This window comes from Lissotriton vulgaris, chromosome 9 (genome assembly GCF_964263255.1).
Source record: "Lissotriton vulgaris chromosome 9, aLisVul1.2, whole genome shotgun sequence".
NCBI lineage: Eukaryota > Metazoa > Chordata > Amphibia > Caudata > Salamandridae > Lissotriton > Lissotriton vulgaris.
In genome coordinates this window covers 1,234,264,094-1,234,283,378 of record NC_141697.1, presented here as the reverse complement: position 1 = coordinate 1,234,283,378, position 19,285 = coordinate 1,234,264,094, and the positions used below count along the sequence as shown (strand labels likewise).

Here is a 19,285-nt window from a genome sequence, read left to right as displayed (position 1 = left end):
GATAGTGTCTCTTAGGCAATCGTGAAAAGCTTCCATGGGGATTGAGTCTTCCCCCTCCCATGAAAGAATGAGCTGGGTGTCATCCGCATAGTTTACTGTTTTCATTCTGTGGGTTTTAATTAGAGTAACCAATGGTTTTAAGTAAACATTGAAAAGGATCGGACTGATAGAAGAACCCTGGGGTACACCGTGAGGGACTGGGGAGAAAGCAGATTGAAAAGGGGGGAGGGATACAGCTTGTTTCCTATCTCTGAGGTAGCTCAGGAGTAAGCTTTCAGCGCCAGGATACCTGCCAGGTGACAGCTGCGCTTTATAAGTGTTTTAAATTATTAAAAATAAATAAAATAAATTAAATTCAGATATCAATGCGGTTCATCTTTAGTACATAAGTAATATCCATAGAACACATTGTCTAAAATTCAGAGATCAGTGCTGTTCATCTTTAGTACATAAGTAACATCCATAGAACACTTTGTCTTAAATTCAGATATCAATGCGGTTCATCTTTAGTACATAAGTAACATCCATAGAACACATTGTCTTAAATTCATAGATCAGTGCTCTTCCTTTTTAGTACATAAGTAACACCTATAGATCACATTGTCTTAAATTCAGAGATCAGTGCTGTTCATCTTTAGTATATAAGTAACACCTATAGAGCACATTGTCTAAAATTCAGAGATCAGTGCTGTTCATCTTTAGTATATGGGTAAAATCCATAGAGTATTGTCTTAAATTCAGAGATCAGTGCTGTTTATCTTTAGTACAAACGTAACATGCATAGAACACATTGTCTACAGTTCAGAGATCAGTGCTGTTCCTCTTTAGTACGTAAGTAACACCTACAGAGCACATTGTCTTAAATTCAGATATCAATGCGGTTCATCTTTAGTACATAAGTAACATCCATAGAACACATTGTCTTAAATTCATAGATCAGTGCTCTTCCTTTTTAGTACATAAGTAACACCTATAGATCACATTGTCTTAAATTCAGAGATCAGTGCTGTTTATCTTTAGTACATACGTAACATGCATAGAATACATTGTCTACAGTTCAGAGATCAGTGCTGTTCCTCTTTAGTACGTAAGTGACACCTACAGAGCACATTGTCTTAAATTCAGATGTCAATGCGGTTCATCTTTAGTACATAAGTAACACCTATAGAGCAGATTGTCTTAAATTCAGAGATAGTGCTGTTCATCTTTAGTACATACGTAACATGCATAGAACACATTGTCTACAGTTCAGAGGTCAGTGCTGTTCATCTTTAGTACATAAGTAACATCCATAGAACACTTTGTCTTAAATTCAGATATCAATGCGGTTCATCTTTAGTATATAAGTAACATCCATAGAACACATTGTCTTAAATTCATAGATCAGTGCTCTTCCTTTTTAGTACATAAGTAACACCTATAGATCACATTGTCTTAAATTCAGAGATCAGTGCTGTTTATCTTTAGTACATACGTAACATGCATAGAATACATTGTCTACAGTTCAGAGATCAGTGCTGTTCCTCTTTAGTACGTAAGTGACACCTACAGAGCACATTGTCTTAAATTCAGATGTCAATGCGGTTCATCTTTAGTACATAAGTAACACCTATAGAGCAGATTGTCTTAAATTCAGAGATAGTGCTGTTCATCTTTAGTATATGGGTAAAATCTATAAAGTACATTGTCTTAAATTTAGATATTAGTGCTGTTCCTCTTTAGTACATGGGTAACACCTATAGAGAACATTGTCTTAAATTCTGATTAGTGCTGTTCACCTTTAGTACATTAGTAACACCTATAGAGAACATTGCCTTAAATTCAGAGATCATTGCTGTTCATCTTTAGTACATAAGTAACATCCATAGAACACATTGTCTTAAATTCAGAAATCAGTGCTGTTCATCTTTAGTACATAAGTAACACCTCTAGAGAACATTGTCTTCAATTCAGAGATCAGTGCTGTTCATTTTTAGTACATATGTAACACCCATATATCACATTGTCATAAATTCAAGATTGGTGCTGTTCCTCCTTATTATATAAATAACACCTATAGAGCAGATTGTCTTAAATTTAGAAATAGTTCTGTTCATCTCTAGTATATAGGTAAAATCTATAGAGTACATTGTCTTAAATTCATAGATCAGTGCTCTTCCCCTTTAGTACATAAGTAACACCTGTAGAGAACATTGTCTTAAATTCAGAGATCAGTGCTGTTCATCTTTAGTATATAAGTAACACCTATAGAGCACATTGTCTAAAATTCAGAGATCAGTGCTGTTCATCGTTAGTATATGGGTAAAATCTATAGAGTATTGTCTTAAATTCAGAGATCAGTGCTGTTTATCTTTAGTACATACGTAACATCCATAGAACACATTGTCTACAGTTCAGAGATCAGTGCTGTTCCTCTTTAGTGCATAAGTAACACCTATAGAGCACATTGTCTTAAATTCAGAAATTAATGCTGTTCATCTGTAGTACCTAAAGAACACCTATTGAGCAGATTGTATTAAATTCAGAGATAGTGCTGTTCATCTTTAGTATATGGGTACAATCTATAGAGTACATTGTCTTAAATTTAGATATTAGTGCTGTTCCTCTTTAGTACATAAGTAACACCTGTAGAGCACATAGTCTTAAATTCTGATCAGTGCTGTTCATCTTTAGTACATAAGTGACATCCATAGAACACATTGTCTTAAATTCAGAGATTAGTGCTGTTCCTCTTTAGTACATAAGTAACACCTCTAGAGAACATTGTCTTCAATTCAGAGATCAGTGCTGTTCATTTTTAGTACATATGTAACACCCATAGATCACATTGTCATAAATTCAAGATTAGTGCTGTTCCACCTATAGAGCAGATTGTCTTAAATTCAGAAATAGTTCTGTTCATCTTTAGTATATAGGTAAAATCTATAGAGTGCATTGTCTTAAATTCTGATTAGTGCTGTTCGCTCTTAGTACATAAGTAACACCAATAGAGCACACTGCCTTAAATTCAGAGATCAGTGCTGTTCCTCTTTAGTACATAAATAACACCTGCAGAGAACATGGTCTTAAATTTAGAGATCATTGCGGTTCATCTTTAGTACATAAGTAACACCCATAGAGCACATTGTCTTACATTCAGAGATTGGTGTTGTTCATCTTTAGTACATAAGTAACATCCATAGAACACATTGTCGTAAATTCAGGGATGTATGACGTTACAACGCATGCTATTACAACGCATGCCTTTACGAAGCAAGTTTTACAACGCAAGTCGTTGCGACTTGCGTTGGGGGGCGCTGGATTGTGAATAGTTTAATTTACTATTCCAACTCCAGTCCCCGTGGATAGTAGGGAAGGTGTTGGAAATTATACCCTATCCTACAGCGCCCCCCAGCGCAAGACGTTGTAAAAGTTGCGTTGTATTGGTTGCGTTGTAAAGGTACTTCATTGTAAAAGTTGCATTGTAAAGGATGTTCCCCAAATTCAGAGATTAATGCTGTTTATCTTTAATACATAAGTATCACCTATGGAGCACTTTGTCCTACATGTAAGATTAGTGCTTTTCATCATAAGTACATAATTAACAACTGTAGAGCTCGTTCTCTTAAATTCAGAGATTAGTGTGGTTCGTCTTTCTTACATAAGTAACACCTATAGAGCACATTGTCTTAAATCCAGAGATTAGTGCTGTTCATCTTTAGTACATAAATAACACCTGTAGATAACTTTTTCTAAAGTCCAGAGTTTAGTGCAGTTTTTCCTAGTATAATACCAGCAGAGAACTTTTTCTAAAGTCCAGAGATTAGTGCAGTTTTTCCTAGTAGAATACCAGCAGAGAACTGTTTCTAAAGTCCGGAGATTAGTGCAGTTTCTTTCAGTACATACATAACACATACACAACACGTTCTCTAAAGCCCAAAGGCTTGTGATCTTTCACCTTAGTACAAAAATATCTATTTAAAGCACATTCTCCAAAGTCCAGGAATTATTTATGCTGTTTCTCCTTAGTCTATGAACAAAAATATGACATTTGGAAACTCCACAACTTTCACTAACTTTGAGGAGTTTTCCAATTTTGTCTTTGAAGTTTTAAACGTTGCATGATGTTAATACTAACACTATGAAATGTGTGCTGGGATTGTTAAATGTAATTAATTATTAAATTCAATATTATTATCTCATTGCATGAATTGACAGATTTTGTTTTGCAAGTGTACTCTTTGGTAAATAGACATTTTGCATAGTTTCTGTTATTTTGTTATAAATCTAATTACAAGCAAAATTAGATTGGATTGGGATTTCGCTACCTTTCGCCCTGAGCCGGAGCCCCTGGTTCATGTGGTAGTCTGAATTTAGATGGTCATGTCTTGTGTTTCTCACAAGAGCTTCTTAACCTGAGATGCTTCCCTTCTGCTTGCAGTGGTGGTTCTGTATGCCCAGGGGATCGGGAACAAGGAGTGGAGCGAGGTGAGTGCACGCCGCTTGTGATCTCATGTTCACTAGTGCATGGGGGTTTGGCCATCACATGGTACCAGACATCCCTGACTCTTACTTTCCCTTTGAACAATGTCAAATGGATTAGATTCGAGCTCAGGATAGTTGCATCAGTTGCACTATGTGTATTTGTAAAGTGCAGAGCGCACCCTTGGGGACAGCCCGGTGCTGAAGCAGGAGTTGTGGGGGCTGGGACAGGGCTGGGGTAAGGTGAAGACCCGGGTCTTCTGTTTGTTGCAGAATTCAAGAATTGAGGAGGAGGCTCTGATGCAGTGGTCTTCAAACCATTTAAGGCTGCGCCCTCCCCCAGTGAAAAAAAAGTAATTGAGGTATTCCTCAGAATTTTTCACAATTATTCTATTAAATTGGCAATGTTGAAATGAGTCTAAACTTAATTAAACATTGCAGGTAAATTCTGTTTTCTGTTAAAAAATTCAATCAAATGCATGATTGCCAAACATACTATTGTGGTCAGGCCGGCCTTACTAACGTGTAAAAGTATCCACAGTGTGATGTTTAGAAATTGGGGTTGGGGTTTTGAAGAATATTTGGAGTTCCTTCCCTTTTGAAACCTTCTCCCAGGCAGTATCTAAATGATAAAAGATGTTAGTGATGGTCCATTGCAGAGCAGCTGACTGACAGTCATTTATTTTTGTTTCAAACCAACCAAATTTCTCAGCAGAATGCTTCTTTTGGCCAGAGCTAATAAGTTTGATGTAATGTATGTAATGTAATGTATGGAATGGAATGTAATGTGGATTTGTAGAGCGTGGCTTGTCACCTGTGAGGGTATTAGACCTTAAAGGTGACTTGACGTATTTCAAAATAAATCACCTATAGAGCTGTACTTACCCCCAGCTCGACTAATATATTAATCGAGTAAATAATCCATCAGTTGGCAGTGAAGAAAGTTCAATTGTTTAATAAACAGAATGCTCTGTATAGAGGAGCCTCTCCCGAACCTCATCACTCGAGGTGCGCAGAGAAGACTGCTGGCTTACAATCAAGACATATCATATATACTTTTCGAATACACATGCGATCACCCCAAATGGAAAACTACAGAGGGCTTCTAGTGGCCTCAAGGAAAGACCATATTAGGCACACAGAATTGGCTCAGAATAACTCTATTCATTATAGTAAGGTCAAAGAGGTTGACTCCCCTCGCCCCAGCACACGGGAGTACAGGCATGGCGCCTTCAGGAATGTGCTTTATCGCATTCAAACCCAGATGTAACCTTGGGCCTTCAGACAGAGGGAGAGACAGTCCACCTTCAGCTGCTACTCTATAACTCAGAGAGAAAAGGCTCCTGTCTGTAGAGAAAGGAACACTTGACTTTGGCTCAACACAGAACAGGGCCAACAAAATGGCATCTGCACGGACCCTAGGCCTAATGTACTGACACACTACAATACTCGTGTTTACATAGAAAGCATATAGAACGATACACGTATATGACATATATGGGGGAAATATATATAGGTACATCATGCTAACAACTATTTCATTGGATCTAATGCCGGTAACTGAGAAAGAAGTTGAGTTTTATCCTTCAGACTAGGTATTAATTCATACACTCATCGATTCAAGGTGGTCAGGCGGAACTCTTCTGGAAGTGAGAGCTGGAAGGCGATACATTCATTCACTCTTTCATTCATAGCACTTACATTAGAACGCCTCTAGAAGTGGCGCTGTGTGGCTGTAAGCACTATTTATGGTCAAGCTGTAGAAACGAGACACAAGGGGGTGGGAGGGTCATGAAATAGACCACATCGATGGCTCATCTTCCTGATTTGATGTTATGTCGCTCATCGACACGCTGTAACTGTTTGAGTGTTAGGATACGGTCGGAGCTGGCTGGAATATGGGAATATGGTGCTGCAGGGGTGGCATCGACACGTAGGGACCACTGATTGAGTCATATGGTTGCACGCGCCAGGTGATGGACATGTGTGTTGTGCAGTACTGATCTGAACTAGAGCTGGACCATGTCAGAATCTCCCCCAATCACAGAACAGTGTCAGTGGGGTCACTGCCGGGGCCTCCCCTAGCCTGGAAACTGGAAAGGAGCCCTTGGAGGTCAGCGGGGTCAGGAGGTCAAAGCCTGAACTCCACAGGGGATGGTTTGAGTGTTAGTACCAGACACAGTTTGGCACCGTTATTACCACATTATGTTCATATAAATGTCTAGTCAGAGATATCTTTTTAATTTATAGGTATCCATGTCCTGTAGCACCGCGCTCTTGAATTCCACCTGTTGACCTGCCGAACACTGACCCACACCCAACCCAACCATCCACGTGAAGAACCTCACAATAATAGTCAACACTCAGCTCACTACGACAAGCCAAGTAAACGCAGCTTCGCCTCCTGTTTCCAAACACTCAAGATGCTCAAGAATATTTTCAAGCGGCTTCCCTTCAACACTTGCACAACCATCACCCAGGCCCTCATCACCAGCAAGCAATAAACTCTACATAGTAATCAGCACACAATTGAGCAGAAGCCTCCAGACCGTACATAACTCAAAGGCAAGGCTCACACTCAGACTTACCCCCGCACCTCGAAGATCCCCACTGGCCCCCCATCCACAAGTGGGCACTCGTCAAACTCCACACGCACACATATGAAGCCTTGCAGAACATTGGTCTCACCTGCCTCAACAATGTCATCAAACTTCACATATCTACCCGACACCTCCGCTCAGCCGGACTCCTACTTGCACACATCCCCTGGATTCCTCAGAACCAGATCTGGGGGTAATGCCTTCTCCTACCATGCTCACAAAGGCTGGCATGACCTACCCCTGCACACCAGAGCCACCTTCCCAATTCTTCAATTCTGCAAGAAACTGAAGACCTGGCTTTTCACCTAGTCTTGACCCTGGCTCGGCCCACGCTGCTGTTCAGTAACATGACACCCTCCGGATGAGTTGTGTGCTCTACAAATACCCATAACATAGCATGACATAAAATGAACAGGAAGTAGTTTAAACAATGGACAATGGTAAAGCTCAACAGCATGATTTTGGGCCTCATGATGAAATGTGCACCAAAAGTGGAAAATATTAAATGAGTCCTTGAGAAACTCAAAAATACAAGGTTTTGAATACACTTCACTTTATGAACTATGGTGCATGCACATATGATTTATAGTTATACAAATTCATTTGTCCTTTTTTTCTCATTTCTACTGTAACAAGTACTTTTGGAATCGATTTACTTTTATTCTACATTTGTAAATTGGAGAAAAAAAATAAAAAAACATATTCCTAAATAGGATGTTGTGGTCTCTTTTGGAGCCCACCTGAAACTATGGAAGTGAACTGTAGGTGACGACTCCTTTCCGGCCATAGTCTTGTAAAGAAGGCCACAGATCTACAGCCTTCATACAGGCATCACTACACTAGGCACAGATTGGTCATTCAACATCACTACACTGTAAAATGTAGGGAGTCAGTCACGCATCTATTCAGATTAACCATGTGGGGCTTGGGTCAAAAGGGCAATTTGTCATTTTTCATCCAAAGCTTTGTACCACAGTCATATTTTACTCCTTCAAAGCAATTCACTTTTTCGACAACTTCTGTTCCTGCACCCAGTTCATTTCACCACATCATTTGTGCTTCTGTAATCAGCAGAAACATGTCTATCGTCAGTTTTACTCAGATCTAAGCGTGGGCGTTGTACTCCGCTCCACTCATAGAGTTAGCGGAGTTTTCCTCACTCCGCGTTACGCAAAGCTCGCGGAGTTCAGAAAAACTCTGCTCGCGTTCACCAACATCAAGTTGGCTAGCATGAGCGAGGAAAATCAACCAACTGATGAGATTTTTCCTTGTTCGCGATCGTCAACATCAAGTTGGTGAGCACGAGCACGGAAAATAAGCCTCTTGGCAAGATTTTTCAACACGGGGGGGTCAGGTTTATCATTGTGAGTGGTTGCATATGCTCGCGCTCGCTCGCATTAAGAAACTTCCTGTTTGCATTGAGAAAGCTGCCGCTTGAGTAAAAATCGACTCGAGCAGCAGAAAGGAAAGAAGTGCCCGCTTGCACTGTGCATGGAGCCGTTTGCAATGATTGCATAGTGCGGACAAGCATAAATATAAGTATAAACTCAAAAATCCTTTTTTTGAATAAGCCTCGGTTGTTCGTAGTGAGGCTTTGCCGAGCGGTGCAATAAAGCTATGTGAACGCTCGTACTTCATAAGTAATCTCCTGTTCCTTTAAACAACAGAAAGGTAGAAATATACGCAATGACACGCGAGTCACGTGCCCTGCGTCACATGACCCGCGATCAGCATTATTTCAAACTATTGGGTAATGGCTCTGAGTACATTCGGGCGGCGGAAGTGAATGACTAGGTTGCCGGAGGGGAGCCCCGGCTATAACGTAAGTGTATAATTGAAGTGGGCTCCACTCTCTCTTGTAATTGACTTTAGAATTGAGACAGAAGGTATTAACAGCCCCATTGACGCTACGGGGAGATATTAATATTGCCTTTACCGATCATTTTATAGATTGTACGGCGTGAAGATAACCCCTGCCGTATCCGCCCATGTCACTTGAAAATCGAGTACAATTTGTAAGTCCACGGAGAGACCCTCTTTTTCTTTCTTCCATTCTTTATTTTAACATAAATACAACAGATTTTACATAACTTCCGTAATGTTTAACATCATAGTTTTAAATTAACGTGCACTAGCGTAAGAAACACGTCATTGTTGCACGGTTCGGTTGCACTGAATTTTCCGAACATCACGCAACTTGGGACATATATCTGATGACAATCATAGTCCTTTTTGAAAACAGAGTAACCGAATTCGGAATAAACAGCTTTCTGGCAGATGCATCAAAGTTATGTTTTGCGAGTCCTTAATAGCGAATTTTAAGGAATCGCTATTAAAGACTCGCAAAACGGGATGCATGTAGGAATCGCAATGTTATTAGCGATTCCTACAGATTCCTTATTTGCGATTCGGTAATAGCTAATCGCTAATAAGGAATGGCTTTCCCATTCATTCCTATGGGCCTTTAGGCCCATAGGAATGAATGGGAAAGCCATTCCTTATTAGCGATTAGCTATTACCGAATAGCTAATGTTCCGCTATTTCAAGGGTGCCAGGGTGTCCAAAGGTCACCCTGTTGCACCCCTGAAATGGACCTGTGCACAAATGTTACACACACACATGCCCTAAGGGCATGTGTGTGCACAACATGTAACTTTGGAAAATGCACAAAAGTGAATTTTTCAAAGTTTTAGCAAATTACCACAAAGTTCAACTTCATGGTAATTTTCTCCCCCTATTAGCAAAATCGCTATTTTTTGGGGTTTCATGCATTGCATTTAAGGAATCTCATTTTGGGATTCCTTAAATGCAAGAGCAATTTAAGGAATCGCAATTTAGAGATTCCTTAAATTGCGATTTCTGCATTTGGGATGATGCATCCCAAATACAAAAATCCTGGGAGCAAACGGCCAGATTCTGAGAATCTGCCCGTTTGCTCCCGGTATTTCCTTTGATGCATCTCCCTGTTTGTTTCTAAAACGATAATGTTAACAAATGACATACGTTTCTCAGTCACTCTTCAGCATTCAGAGCACCTTGCATGAATATGGGTGTCTGCTGGTGATGGATAAGATTTGGAAATGTTGCCCTTGAATTAATCTCGCGTAGAAAGGGTATCATGTGCAATATTCACTTCTGGTATTATTTATTTTTTCGTTTTTTACACAAATTTCCTCACGGTTGGGTGCACCTTAGCGCGTGCACACCGCCGGTGGATATCACTCATGGTCCTGACGAATGCTGAGCAATTTTGTCTCTAAAAGCTGAAACATGTTGACCAAATTTGACCAAATTTACATAGGACTAAGGGTTTTCAAATAAAGAAACCCATTTAGAAGTCCCACCACCACTTGTTTTTACTAATGCGGGTTGGACTATTAATAAAGTAGTTGGCAGTCACAACTACGCATTTAAAAAAAAAAAATTGCACGCACTTATCACAATTGGGTTTTTCACTATAACAACACACAAAAGAACCAGCTCCGCTGTAAACAGGCGTGGAAGCACACTGGGAGGACATTCGGTCCTTCCAGTGGGAACCCAGTGATGAAGCATGTCACCACTAGGCTGGTTCAAGTTCAAGTTCAAGAATTTATATAGCGCACTACTCACCCAGAGGGTCTCAAGGCGCTTGGGAAGGGGTTCATTATTTGTCGAATAGCCAGGTTTTAAGTTCTTTTCTGAAGGAGATGTGGTTTTGAGTAAGGCGGAGGCGAGTGGGGAGTGAGTTCCAGGTCTTGGCCGCCAAGTAGGAGAAGGATCTACCTCCCATCGTGGATCTTTGGATGCGCGGAACTGCGGCGAGGCCTTGATTGGAGGATCTTAGTTGGCGGGTGAGTGTGTAGAACGATAGTCGAGTGTTGAGGCATTCGGGCCCTAGTTTGTAGAGGGCCTTGTGTGCGTGGGTGAGGAGACGGAATGCTATTCTCTTGTTGACGGGAAGCCAGTGGAGGTCTTTCAGGTGGCCGGTATTGTGATCTTGGCGAGGGATGTCCAAAATGAGTCTCACTGATGCGTTTTGGATGCGTTGGAGTTTTTTCTGTAATTTGGCTGTAATTCCGGCGTAGAGGGTGTTTCCGTAGTCTAGTCGACTCGTAACCAGTGCATGGGTGACGGTCTTTCTTGTTTCGGCGGGGATCCAATGAAAGATTTTTTTGAGCATACGAAGTACGTTGAAGCAGGAGGATGAGACGGCGTTGACTTGTCTGGTCATCGAGAGTGAGGAGTCTAGGATGAAGCCACGGTTACGTGCGTGGTCTGTGGGTATGGGTGCTGAGCCCAGATCCGAAGGCCACCACGAGTCGTCCCAGGCAGAGGGGGATGATCCTAGGATGAGCACTTCCGTTTTGTCTGAGTTAAGTTTTAGGCGGCTGTTTTTCATCCATACGGCTACTTCTTTCATGCCTTCCTGAAGATTGGTTTTGGCGGTGTTTGGGTCTTTGGTGAGGGAAAGGATCAGCTGGGTGTCGTCAGCGTAGGAGATGATGTTAAGGTTGTGATGACGCGTGATGGAAGCGAGTGGACTCATGTAAGCGTTGAAGAGGGTGGGACTGAGTGATGATCCTTGTGGTACACCGCAGATGACTTCGGTGGCCTCTGATTTGAACGGGGGAAGTTGGACTCTCTGAGTTCTCCCAGCTAGGAACGAGATGATCCAGTCCAAGGCTTTTCCTTTTATGCCGATGTTGCTGAGGCGTTGTATGAGGGTGCTGTGACAGACAGTGTCGAAGGCGGCGGAGAGGTCGAGTAGAATGAGGGCTACTGTTTCTCCGTTGTCCAGTAGTGTTCGGATGTTGTCTGTTGCTGCGATGAGGGCGGTTTTGGTGCTGTGTTTGGCTCGAAAGCCGGACTGTGAGGGATCGAGGGAGTTATTGGATTCGAGGAAGGCGACGAGTTGGCTATTGACAGCTTTCTCAATGACTTTGGCCGGGAATGGGAGGAGGGATATGGGGCGGTAGTTTTTAAGTTCAGAGGGGTCTGCAGTGGGTTTCTTCAGGAGGGCGCTGACTTCGGCATGTTTCCAGCTTTCTGGGAAGGTAGCAGAGTTGAAGGAGCAGTTGATGACATCACGGAGATGGGGTGCGATGATGGAGTCAGCTTTGTTGAAGATGTGGTGGGGGCATGGGTCGGTTGGCGAGCCAGAATGGATGGAGTTCATTAGGCGGATGGTGTCTTCAGTGGTGATTGGGTTCCAGGCGCTGAGGTTGTTAGAGGGCGGTTTAGGTTCTGAGGGGGGTGGAGAGGATTGTTCGTTGGAGCTGTTTTCGAAACTGTTATGTATGTCTGCAATTTTGTTGTAGAAGAAGGAGGATAACAAATCGCAGAGGTCTTGGGAGGGAGTGATGTTGTTTGAGGCTGCGGTGGGGTTGGTGAATTCTTTGACGATGTTGAATAGTTCCTTGCTGTTATGGGCGTTGTTGTCGAGTCGATTCTTGAATGCTGATTTCTTGGTGGATCGAATCAGTTGGTGGTGTTTGCGGGTGGCTGCCTTGAAGGTGGTCATGTTGTCGGTGGTTGGGTTTTTTCTCCTTGTTTTCTCGAGAGTACGGCATAGCTTCTTGGATTTCTTAAGGTCATCGTTGAACCAGGGGGCCTTTTTGCTGTCTTGTTTGGTGTGATGGTTTTTCAAGGGTGCTAATTCGTCAGCGCTGTGAGTGATCCATTGTTTGAATTTGATGGCCGCTTGGTTTGGGTCCGCAGAGAGGGCGGGTGGGTTTTGGTTGAGCGATGTGAGGAGTTGGTCGGTGGTGATTTTGTTCCATTTTCTTCGGGGAATCGGTTGTGAGGGGTTTGGGTCGAGGTGGTTTTGTAGCTGAAGTGAACACAACTGTGGTCCGTCCAATGAAGAGCTGTGGTGTGATCAAAGGAGATGTGTTTGCTGGAGGTGAATATTGGGTCGAACGTATGTCCGGCTACATGGGTGGGGGTGTCAACAAGTTGTTTGAGGCCGAGATTGGCCAGGTTGTCAAGAAGGGTGGTGGTGTTGCTGTCGTTTTTCTTTTCCAGGTGGAAGTTGAGGTCTCCTAGTAGAATGTAGTTCTCGGAGGCGAGGGCATGTGGACTGATGAAGTCAGTGATGTCTTCGCTGAATTGTTTACGGGTTCCTGGAGGCCTGTAGATGAGGGTGCCTCTGAGTGTGGTCCTAGGGTCGGTGTGGATCTGGAAGTGGAGGTGTTCGGCGGTTGTAAGGATATCGTCGGAGCTGGTAGTGATTTTGATGGTGTTCTTATGGACGATGGCGATGCCTCCTCCTGTTCGGACGGTGGGGTCTTTTCGGATGATCTTATAGTTGTCCGGGATGGCTATGGCGATGTTGGGTGTTGATGATGCATTCATCCATGTTTCAGTAAGGAAGGCCACGTCCGGTGATGTAGTGTCCAGTAGATCCCAGAGTTCAGAGGCGTGTCTGTGGACCGAGCGGGTGTTTAGCAGGATGCACTTCAGGTGGTTGGAGTCGGAGCTGTTTTTGGGGTTAGTGGATTTGGTATGGGTCTTGATGCTGGTAAATTTGCAGGAGTGGCAGGTGAAGTGACCATGGGTACGTCCTGGGGCAGCTTCGTAGCATTGCGGTGTGCGTCCGGGGTTAAGGGCTAGAAGGGTGGCGGCGTCATACGTTATGCGGGTGGAGTGGGGTTTGCGTGGACCAGGGCGTCTGGCGCTGGGCGCGGGCCAGGCGCGGACGGGCGCAGACGGGCTTACCTTTGGCGCACCTTCGGCGCGCATGGGGCGCGCCCGCTGCGCGTGAACGCTGCGCGGAAAGGCATCTGTCATATGCGGATAGTGGAGGGGAGGGGCGAGGGAGGAGCAGCTGGGAGGCGGGTGCGTGGAGGATATCCGGCCATGGGGGCACAACAACAACAACAAAAATGGCTGCAAGCCAAACACCGAAGCAGGATTGGGGTAAAGACCCAGTGGGCGCAATGCAAGTGGCACAGGCACAGACGATCTAAACAGGACTATGCAATTAAAATATTCTAAAATCGCGCTCTATGGCAGTCTAGCGCTACGATTGAAATTCAATTGGCACTAATGAGTCAAACGGGTATTTTAGCGGTATAATGCACTTTAGCAGATATTTAATCTAAACAGTTAGACTAGCGCTGGGATATCTTCTAGTGTTCAGGCAGGCAAGATCGAGTCAAACGGTGTAGCGCTACGATACCAGATGGTGGGTTGAGTGGAGCTGGGAGCAGCGTGAGGGAGCGGCCGCTTCTGATGGGAATCAGGGCGGTGAGTGAGGGTTCTTTTTATTATTAACTTTTGTGTTATTCTTCTCACCAGGTTCAACTTTTTCCTTTCCCTTGAGAATTCTCTTGAGGTGTTTGTTATTGATCACTCTTCTGTTGTTGATTAATTGCCAGAGGTTGCGCCTGCAACCCCTGGCTTGCCTATTGCCACCCCTGCCAATGTCCTTGCGACCCCTGGCCTCATAGGTGTAAGGGAGGGTTAGAAACAGAGCAGACGTCGTACAAGGTTTTTAATGAGACTCGTTGACGTTCTGTGCCTCTCAGCCACACCATGTGCACGAAGAGTATCACAACTCTCAGCACCAGTCAGATCTAAGCCAAGTGAAAACACGTGCCGGTGGAGCCGACCCCAGTAAAAAGGGATCTATACGACTCCTGCTGTCCCTGAACGTGTGAAGAGAGTAAAAAATAAAATATAGAGCTGAGAGAGAGAGGCAGAGGGGAAAGACTATGAAGAGAATTAATGAAAGGAAGTTTACAAAGAGGATACTACAGAGACAGATGAGAGATTGAGAGGTTTAAGTGAGAGAGAGAGAGACAGAAGGGGATTCAGTAGACAGATAGAGGTGACAGTTGAGAGAGAAATGCAGACGGTGTGAGAGTGAGACAGGTAAGAGGGATAAGTGATAGGCACATAGACAGGTGACAAAGAGGTTTCCAAGATTCAGAGAGAGGGGGGACCGTTGAGAAGCGATGACGGTATGAGAGATGTGATATAGACGACAGATGATAAAGAGTTGGTGAAGAGCGACAGAGAGCGAGATAATGACAGGTATGAACGAGAGGCGCGATAAAGAGACAGGTGAGAGAGGTGGGGGGGTGGACAGACGAGAGAGTGACAGCTGAAACAAAGAAGGGACTTAAGAGTGTGGAGATAAAGTGACAGCACTGAATGGGAGACAGGGGGCCCGATTCACAGAACTAACTGAAGACAAAATCCTAAACTTACTACTTTTGGTATTCACAGAAGTTATGATTTTGTCTTAAGTTTGTCTTAAGACAGACTTAAGACAAACTTAAGACAGACTTAAGACAGGCTTAAGACAGACTTAAGTTAGGATTTTGCCTTAAGTCTGTCTTGAGTCTGTCTTAAGTTTGTCTTAAGACAAACTTAAGACAAAATCCTAACTTCTGTGAATACCAAAAGTAGTAAGTTTAGGATTTTGTCTTAAGTTAGTTCTGTGAATCGGCCTCAGAGAGTTTATCTGGTTCAGAGCAGTGCTGCCCAAACATTTTATAACCACAACCTACTTTTTAGTAACCCTGGGCGTAGTGGGCATTGCGGGGCCACGCGGAGGTCCATGGAGTTGCTAAGAAACTCCTCTCCCCCACCGCCTCCACCCCCCCCCCCTAAATTAACAAGTAATTCTACATTGCTTAAAGTAAATTAAAACCACTTACCAGCACTGCGGCGTCCCCGGGCTCCCCTCCTCCTCTTCCTCATCTTCTGGATAAACCTTGAAAAAACTGTGCATACACGCGTGCCCGTGCATTCACATTTATTACTTTACTCCCCTATTAACAATTACTTGTTCATAGGGGAGGTGGAGGCGGGGGCTGGCCAACTCCACTCTGCTGTGGAGTGTGCAGAGATTTGCCTTCTCCGCGTTCTCCGCGGATCACTGATGAGGCAAATCTCTGCACACTCCGTGGGCAGAGTGTAGGTCTCCGCCGGGGCTTACTTTTTAGAACGACAAACTTTTGTGACCCACCTAACTTTAATGAACACGAGGAGGGCAATTTTTGTAATGTGGTGAAATCATGGTGTGGTAGACACTGTCATCTACAGACAGCAAATTTCTTATTGAAATGGGCACTAAATTTACACTGACACACAGTTTTACTGAAAAAAATGATATTGCACACACATGACAATGCGTGGCAATCGGTTTCAGTGAATATTTGTCATTTGTACATCACCAAGTGAAGTGTCTTGATTTGTCTTCATCCTATTAGAATCTTTGTTTCCCTCACACTTCAGAATTACAAAACAAGTGCTTCTTTTTCGCTTTCCCAGCTGTGAATGTGTGCTGTTTATTTACAGAAATTTACATCATGTTATGTGTTACAAAAAATGAAATCCTACAGCCCTTCCCTTCACACAACCCACCAAAACCGGCATTCTGGGCTAGATGTATCAAGCCGTTTGCGATTCGCAAAGGCCAGAATTCACAGAATTTCGGTGTTTGCGAATCGCAAATTGGTCTTTTTGCATGTAAAAAAATTCGCAAAATAAGGATTCGCAAAAATTTGCGATTCCTTATTTTGCTTAAGCATTTAAGGAATCACAATTTTGTGATTCCTTAAATGCTATGTATGTAGCATTTTGGAATCGCGAATTTAGGTTAAGAAATCGCAAATTACCACCAACTTGTAGTTGGTGGTAATTTGCAAATTCTTTTAAAAATGCACAATTTGGCATTTGTGAAGGTGGCATGTGACGATGTGCGCCATATACACAAACATGTAAACTTTAGGGGTGCAGCAGGGTGTTCTTGAGACACCCCTGCACCCTTGAAATTATTCTTAATTTGCCATTTGCAAATTGCGAATCGCAAATTGAGAATTATTTCACAGTCATTCCTATGGGCCTCGTGGCCCATAGGAAAGAATGGAAAATTATTCCTTAATTGCGAATTCGCAATTTGCGAATTCGCAAATAAGGAAGATTAAGAAATCGCGAATAAATTGCAATTTTCTTCATACATCCCATTTTGCGATTTCTAAATAGCGATTCCTTAAAAATCGCTATTTAGAAATCGCAAAAGGGTATGTTGATACATCTACCCCTCTGACCTTTCGAAGACAGATGCAGGTTAGAAAAGAAACAGTTGTGGGGGGGCAAGGTGGAGTGTGGTGAGAGCTGTGGAGGTGATATTGAGACAGACAGGTGAGAAAGAGACAGACAGTAGATCATGACAGGGTGGGAGACAGGGAGATGTGATTGGGAGGCGACAGAGGGGAAGAGGTGAGACAGTGTAAGGTCAGTGGGAAAGGCACAGGTGAGACAGAGGAACAGACAGGAGGCGAGGAAGAGACAGCATCCAGTGAGAGAGGATAACAAAAAGATAGAAAGTGAGAAGGTGACAGCAGGTCAAAAGTCATGTGACATCACTTCCAGTGATGTATTGGGGTTAAATGACATGTGATGTCACTTCCGCTACCCCAGGCATTTTGGTAAACGGACGTCCACGTACTTACCCCGTCTTTACCACATATCAACAGCCATATGTTCTCCCCTCTATTCTTTTGGGTAGCTACAATTAACATCATTCCTGGAAGCTTGAGAGAGGCTCAGCCAATCAGATTGCTTGGGTGCTGCAGTAGGTACTGTCGGGGGCTGCATTCAGGGTTCACTGGGCGGGACATGAAGCAGACGGACTCAGCAAGACAGTGTTTTAATTGCCCTTCCCCTCATTATCTGCCCTCACATTCCGCTGTGTCTAATGGTAAGATGGGCAATTAACAGCGGTTAGTGCCCCGTGGCCGCTGTTAGCGCTTTGAACAACTGGCGATGACAGACTGGAGCTGCGGCAGCGTTCACCTCGGTTGCTTTTCGATACCACAACGGTTAGCTCGTTCTAGTTTTTACCTGAAGGCAGATCAAGCAAAATAAAGCGTTTTATTGATCTGTTAAAGCCACAAAGCCTTAAATGCTCTGAAAGGAGTTGTTTTGCCTCATCTCACTTGTAACAAAATTCAAATGCACTCAGACTGGTCTTCACTTTGTTTATCGTCTTCTTATTCTAAATGTATCCTTTGGATTTCTTTCAGCCTTCGTCTAGTTTTTAGGTTCGGCGAAGTCGTAAAATGTTGCCTTCTCTTTCCTGACATTTTTTTTAAAAAAAACTTTAACTTAACAAACTTCACAACGTTGCCGAACGTTTTTTTGTCTTTTAAATGGTGACATAATTTGTTAAAAGCAGATTCCACAAAATCTATTTGAGGAGATAGAATGTACCCACAAAACAAATCTTTACCTGCCTGCCCCTATGGATGACGTCTATCACAATGGGGTGGGCGAAGCTCACGGACTTGAACTCATCAGAATTCCGTGGAGTTAAATAAAAAAACTCTGGAACAGATTTACAATGAAAATGAATCGTTGCATTCCGCAAGCCCTTTGGCTGCGCCGAACGGAGTCACTTCCAAAACACAGGGCTGCCACATATTTACAATAATAGGTCGCATCTCTGAGCTCTCCCCTGCGCTGGCGCACAAACAGCTGCCATGCGCCGGTGCAGGCACCCTTGCACCATGGTGCAAGGATGCCTGCGTCGTAGGGAGATTGTTTTTGTGCAGGAAGGGGCACCTTCCTGCACAAAAACAATCACCAGAGGCATTTTCCTCTTTCAGTACGTGCTGTAGAATGCAGCAAACATTGACAGAGGTAAAAACGAGGAGAAATGAATAATGTCTCCTCGTTGCACCTCCCTTCACCTCCCCTAGGGTGGCGTAGCATTCACACTCATTTCTAGATTTACGATTCCTCGTAAATCTTGAAATGTATCTGGGTCCATGGGTGATGCGTGGGAACACTCACAGCAACACCCATGGAACGCCCCTTTCACGCAAAGTACTGGGTGTTAAGGGGCCATATTTACAAGGACACCCTGTATGGCTTTCGCTGTCCTTGTAAATATGGAGCACTGCTTGTAAATCAGCCCTCTGTGCGACTCTGCGGTGTTCTGTCTTCCTGTAAAGACACAATAATTCGTAATAAAATATTGATTCTGCATCGGATGGAGGGCACAATGACAATTATACAAACTCAAAGTGTTGTCCCAAGGTAATAGGTGATTGAGGGGCGAGCCATGACTAACCACAGGGTAAGCGTACAGGAATGAAGCTGACTCTCTGCACCACAGGGTCTTACTGAGGTTGCCATTTTGAAGGCGTGATTTATGTATAAAAATACATATGGGTCGAGATGTTTGTCCACAAAACAGTCCGTGTCCAGTCATGATCCTTTTGCGA

The 19,285-nt window shown here is 43.4% G+C and overlaps 1 protein-coding gene across 1 annotated transcript in view; it reads left to right on the top strand.

Moving 5' to 3' along the window:
• Nucleotides 1-19,285, top strand: part of CPNE9 (copine family member 9) — a 952,981-nt gene that overhangs the window by 204,062 nt on the left and 729,634 nt on the right. Inside the window, exon 3 of the mRNA XM_086939381.1 lies at nucleotides 4,421-4,467. Within this exon, the coding sequence (XP_086795507.1) occupies nucleotides 4,421-4,467 (47 nt within the window). The remainder of the gene's footprint in view (nucleotides 1-4,420; nucleotides 4,468-19,285) is intronic.